Source organism: Egretta garzetta, unplaced genomic scaffold, assembly GCF_000687185.1.
Source record: "Egretta garzetta isolate BGI_Z169 unplaced genomic scaffold, ASM68718v1 scaffold268, whole genome shotgun sequence".
NCBI classification, from domain to species: Eukaryota; Metazoa; Chordata; class Aves; order Pelecaniformes; family Ardeidae; genus Egretta; species Egretta garzetta.
This window is the reverse complement of record NW_009260600.1, coordinates 847,388-853,700: the sequence shown is the minus strand read 5'-3', so window position 1 is coordinate 853,700 and position 6,313 is coordinate 847,388. Positions and strand designations below refer to the sequence as shown.

The 6,313-nt window shown below is 41.8% G+C and overlaps 1 protein-coding gene across 1 annotated transcript in view; it reads left to right on the top strand.

Moving 5' to 3' along the window:
* The first annotated feature begins 35 nt into the window (after positions 1-35).
* The window catches only part of ESD (esterase D), a 12,413-nt gene continuing 6,135 nt past the window's right edge, over positions 36-6,313 (top strand). The window contains exons 1-5 of the mRNA XM_009644782.2: positions 36-116; positions 954-1,029; positions 1,978-2,066; positions 3,813-3,911; positions 5,881-6,005. Of these exons, the coding sequence (XP_009643077.1) occupies positions 962-1,029; positions 1,978-2,066; positions 3,813-3,911; positions 5,881-6,005 (381 nt within the window). The 5' untranslated portion in view covers positions 36-116; positions 954-961. The remainder of the gene's footprint in view (positions 117-953; positions 1,030-1,977; positions 2,067-3,812; positions 3,912-5,880; positions 6,006-6,313) is intronic.

The following is a 6,313-nucleotide window of genomic DNA, read 5'->3' as shown; positions in this document are numbered from 1 at the left end:
GGCGTGGGCGCCCCTCGGCGCCAGCCCCACGGGGGTGGTGGAAGACAACGAGCAGGCCCTGGGGGCTGCGCGTGGTGCGGGGAGTTTCTCGCCCGATGCACCGCAGGAGCGGACGGGTATGAGGGAGGGAACGGTTTCGTTTTGACATTTGTTACCTGGTCTGGCGTTACCTGGTTTCTCCTCAGGATTTTCGCGTGTGCCGACCCTTCAAGGCCTCTTCCCCTTTCAGCTGCCCAGCTGGCCTTACTGGCCGTGCAAACTGACAGCATCTCCATTTGTGCCAGCCTTCCCGGGTTTCCTTAGCAAGTTCGCTACGAGTGCACTCCCAGCTGCTTTAAAACTCCCATGACTCCTTCTCTGCTTGTATTTTTCGTACTGTTTCCCATAGAAGTAAGCCTGCTTCTCTGTGAGGCCTGTGCTTCTCCTGTTTCTCTCCCAGACTTTTAGAACACGGTAATTTGATGATTACAGTCATGAGTATTGTTGTCATTAGTGGCTGGATCCTGGCAGACACAGCAAAGGAAAGGTGGGGCAGGTTTATGTCCTGCACGGTCATGGGGGGAGGTAGCAGCCTGGCTGCTCACCACGGGCAGCTCCAGGCTAACCACAGCACATGAGATTTCTTGTCCGGCAGCAGCACTGGCAGGCAAAGAGCGAGCGGCGGTCACTGCAGAGGTAAAGGTGATGGGAGATACTGGTCTGTAGGAAAGCAGGAAGGCTTTGTTGTTCTACTCGCAAGAGTTCAGCTTCCCCTCCTCTCCATTTCTATGGGGGAATAGAAAGCCAATGAAAGATCCGAAAGTGTTTGCAGGACATTCTTTCTTCTGAAAAACTGTGACATTAAACAAAGATGCTTCAAGTTGTATTCAGCTTTTCTGTTCTCATAACTCACTGTAAGTCCAGGAATATTTTATTTTCAAATTTAACTTGCTCCCCCTTTTTTTTTTTTGTAGTTAAAGCCATGGCACTGAAACAGGTTTCCAGCAACAAATGCTTTGAGGGTTTCCAGAAGGTGTTTGAACATGACAGGTAAACACTACAAAAGCAACCTAGACGTTTAGCATGGGGCAGTGAATTCATACTATCATTACTGTCCGTGTTCTCAGTCTGCAGGAAAATAGTGTTGTTCTCACTAATATCCATATTTCAGTAAGGAATGCTGTCTGCTGCTGCTTTGGCTGTGTTCTTGTATTTCTGTGTTAATGTTTAACATGTCTTGTATACTTAGTGCTGCCGATCTGAGATGGAAGCCAATATTTTCACCTTTGAAAATGAAGCTCCATTGCTTCAGGTTGTCCTGTTTGCAGCACAGAGAGCTGCCACGTGTACAAAGTTCCATTCACTCTACTGGATATTTCACTTTTATGCACTATTAAGAAATGCTGTGAGCAGACAGATGCAGTAGATAGATTGTTGTTTGATAAGGTCAACAGAAAAACATTCTTTTTTTTTTTTTCATTTTGATCCAAAGGAAAAAAAATCATTAGTTATGCTTAGGTAAGCTTTTATTGAGAATTTTAAGCTTTAGTATTAATTGGGCAATTGTTCAGTCTGTAGACGTAGCAGACTGAAAACCTCTCTTGCTGGGGCATGCTGTGCAGTGTATGTTCTGCAAGTCACGTGGAAGTGTTCTTCAGTAAAAATTACATTCCAGTTGAATAGACAGGGCTCAAGTTAAATATTGCTGGGGTTCAAAATTCAATTTTCAAACTGTTCCCAGTTAGCGGCACTGCAGAAACATGGCTTAGTTGTAAGTCTTTGTTTTAAGTATATTCAGAACACAGTAGGAAGGTCGGCTGTTGTAAATTCAAGAGGCTTAGGCTGAGTTTTAAAATTGCTTTTCACTTAATTAACTTAGTTATTAAAATTCACTGACCAAATCCCTCTTTGAATGAAATGAATTGATTCAACTATCTTTATGTTAGTGACCTTGTTAATTAAGTAATGGTGATAACAAGGAGTATTTTATTAATACAGTGCAGAGCTAAAATGCAAAATGAAATTTGGAATCTACTTGCCTCCAAAAGCAGAAACCAGAAAGTGTCCTGTGCTGTATTGGCTCTCGGGTAAGTAACATGAGTTTTAGTAACTTAAAAAAGATAATCTTAAGCATGTTTAAGCTCCTGTGCCACAGTTACTGAAAACCTGATGTAGAGGTACTACAGTGGCAGCTCTTGCATTCTGCAAGAGACCATCTTCTGGAACACGCATTTATTTTGAGTGTGTTGTGTTAAAGTTGGATGCAGCCGTCCTCAGGGGTAGCCTCCCGGATTGTGTTCTAAAATGCTTGGTGTTCAAAATGTCCTACCCTTTTGTTCTAAAATGTACATATTTTTTTGCTCTAAACCATATATGTGGAAAGGTTCTCCTGAAAGGCCTTCCCATTGGGACACCTCCTGCTTCCCTTTGCCTATGACAGACTGCTTCAGCTAACAGGATAGGGGGCAAAATCTACCCCATGGGAGCCAGCAAATTAGCCCTCTGGATGCCACCTTATTCTGAGTACTGTTTTGCAGGGAGCAGCCAGTGAACTTGGAAAGGGAGGTGCTGTTAGCTGCCTTGGCTCAAGCACATCTAGAGTGAGGTAACCCTGTGGGATCAGAAAGGGCCAGGGGCTGAAGAGGGTTGTGTGGCAGGAGTAAAGTTGTCTCATCCACAGCATCGTTTCTTCATCTCTCCAGCTCCTGCGGTGTCCTATCCAGCTGCTGTCTTCCTGGATGTAAGGCAATCTGGGATGAGACTGTATGGACAAACATGTGCTCCCAGTTACCCTGGCTTTGTTCCTCCCCCCTATTCCTGTCATCTCCCACAGAGCTGGGTCTTGCACCAAAAGTGCATAAATAACATTAAGGCATTGCTTTCAAAATGGTCAGATTTGTGTTGGTGATGGCTCCAGGATTAATTAACTACATCCTTTTTTTTTTTCCTATTATTCAGAATGAAAAGCAGAAGCTTGGTCTGTTCTGTAGTTTTAGGAGTTGCTTTATTGAGACTTGTGTTTAGAAAGTTGAGGAATTGACTGGTAGTGTGGAGACTATATTCCTTCTGTGTATTAATTTCACAAAATACTGAGTAGGTCTGATTTGTAGAATGACAGTGGACTGGGTAAAATGTTTATCCTTGAAGTTAGAAACATGAAAATTGTCTGAAGAGCTCCAAGTCGTGCAGCACATTTGTTTTCTGAATCTAAGCCATGCTGTCTTGGCTAGTGTATTGGTCAAATTAGGTTATTTGCAACTTGTCCTCAGAGAAAAGTAGAATCGTTAACCCCTCTCAAATAATACAGTGAAGAAAAGTTGAAATATTGGTGTGCAGTGTTATTTGTTTGTAACAGGACTTCAGTTGGGCCTGCTGCAGTACAAAAGACAGGGATTGCTGTGGGATATAGGGTGTAGGATTTGTCAGGCCACGTGTGTAATTCTGTAATGCGAGCAGCTGAAATGGCGGTAGAGAAAAATACAGTTGCAGGGTTAGATGTCAGAAGTTAACAATGTTAACCTTCGCAACAATGTCTGGAGGCAATGGATTTAAATACACAGTACTTGAGGAAACTGTATATGCCACATGCGTAGGCACTCAAGGGGGTACAGAGTACACGTTGACCTGTTTTTGATCAAATGTTAGTGTGACTAGGTGTGAAAGTGCAACTGTGTTTCTGTGGATTATTAAGTATTGTTGAACCTAATGAAAAGACTTCTCCATGCTTCTGGAGGTAGGAATCTCTGGTTTTTCAGAACCTTTTCTGTCAGAAAGGTTTCTGAAACTGGTATGCCGTGAGCAATGCGTAACTAATGATACTTTTATTCCTTTAGGGTTAACTTGCACAGAACAGAATTTTATAACGAAAGCTGGTTTTCATCAAGCTGCAGCTGAACATGGCCTTATTGTAGTCGCACCAGACACCAGCCCACGTAAGTTTTAACAAGAGACATGATAACAGTTGTTACACTGAAATATGCTGCCTTTATCCTCAAAGAACAGAGTGCTGCAATTTGCTACAGTGTGTATTGCCCACCTGAGTCAGAATATGACCTCGCCTCTATATCTTGCATTGTTTGCTAGATTATGTTGTTTATATTCTTAATAACATGGTAGTGAAAGTTTGACATTTGAAACTTTCATTGTCATGGCACTAAATCTAGAACAAAGGGGCCGTTGAGTTCGGCATGAAGGAGGAGAGGGAAGAGAAGGGGAACAAGAGGCACGTATTACCAGAGACACTTGCCTGCATTTTGTGGCTTGCTGAGACTTTAAAATATCTGCAGAATTGCGTTGTCACACAAAGATGTAATGTTTACTCTTTATTGTATTCTGTCTTCTAAAGCCTATTAAATACGTGTCTCCAGAAGATTCCAATACTAGAACTAGATGTTCATAAATCTCTTTGAGCTGTCTGGAGAAACAAGTGAAGAGCAGTTCAAATGTAATCACAAATGAAGAGATCTGAGCATATGTAGTGAAAACGCTTATATGTGCTTTTTAACTGTGTAGTTATGACCGCAATTATTACCTTCCAGGAGCTAAGAGATGTATCTGGATGAGGAAAAAGACTGCGTGAAAACATGAAATACCTGTCATTACAGACCCTCTGTCAGGCCCTGATAGACTTTACTTTTCCTTCTTCATAGGGGTTTGCTTTTCCAGACAGGTGTGCTGAGCAGTATTTTGCAGGTTCCTTTTCAAATTTTTTTTTCTAGGCTTCCCTTAGGTTTGTTTTAGCAGAATCAGCGTTACCTTCATTGCTTGGCAGGACTTTCTGACTTTGTCTCTGAGGGACCAGAGATAGACTTTTTATATCCAACATGTTGTGTAAGCACCCCTAGTCCCCATGACTGCTGGACTGTTAAGTTACAAAATCACTCGGTGTTCAAGGGCACATCACTGGGGCAAACTCAGCTTTAATCCTTGTAAAAATCAGATTTCACACTGTGACAGGGTGGCAGGTATCTCTGCACAAATTGCCAGGGACTGTCAAATTACATACGGGTTTGTGGTGTAATCTGATTGGTGAAAGCCCACGTAGTTTTGGATTGCAGAAACTAGGAACATTTTGGAGAAGGGGAGACCATTATTTCCTGTCACATATACCTTGAAATACTACATTCTGTTCTGAAAACCAGGCTGGTAAATCACAGACTAATCAAAGGGATAGTAAGAAGACTAGACGGGATGTATTGACTTCCAAGGAGACATCTGCAAATTTAGTTTGAAAGCACAGGCTTGGAAACAGAGGGTACAACCCGGCAGTTATCCCAAGAAGTTTTATGGGGAGTTATAGGTGGGAGCAATGAAATGAATTGCATAAAAGGTAGTTATATACTTAAAAAATGATAGGAACAGTAAGTGTTATTATGCTGTTGAATCTTAAAAAGGGAGGTGTAGCAGACGTTACTTGAAGCACATAAACTGGTCTGGACACACCATTTGGTGATAGAAGGTTCTGTCCTTCTGGGGGAAAGAAAATTTTCTACAGTTTCTGTTTCTCACATTGTTTCTTGTACTTGATGGGGTGAAGTCTTAACAACTGAAAAAAACCTGATAGCACCGATTAACAAGTGCCAACTTTTGAATAAGTCCCTGCATAAATTGGACAAAGCATTACAGAATTAGTTCAGGAGAAATCTGTATGTCATCTTTATGAAGGGATACTGAAACAACTTAGAAGTTGGATACATGTATAGGTAATATGTAAGTGGCATTTTGAAAGCATTGTTGAAATAACTCTTGAAAACAGTCTACTAATGAATGAAAATCTGAATTGTCTTACAGTTGGAGGGGTAGAGACATGTTGGTTGAGAAACTCGTTTGCATGGCGGGTTCTCCAATTCTGAACATCTAGTAAAGGAAAGACAGTAACTATAGAAAAAATTTTCATGGTAGGTGGCTGCAATATTGAAGGAGAAGATGAAAGCTGGGATTTTGGCACCGGTGCTGGTTTTTATGTGGATGCCACTGAAGATCCTTGGAAAACAAACTATAGAATGTATTCCTACATAAAGGATGAGGTAACTTTGCTGCTGGGTTCTCCTGGTGTTGTTGGGTAAAAGAAGGGGCACGGTTCAGTCATGCTCTTTATTCCTAGCACCAAAGCTTGCTTAAGGTGATCTTGATAGCCTACGGATGGTCTCTTGTTTTCTTGCTTTCCTCTTTTACAAAAAGAATTTATTATTTCTTTTTTAATCCTTGATTGGATTTATCCAGTTGTTAGGGCTTTCCTCAACAACCAGTTATCATTATAGAACTGAGGAGGGAGAGAACTGCAGCACAGAGATGGTAACACCTGGTAGGGCTTGAGCAGGAACTCCTTGAGTCT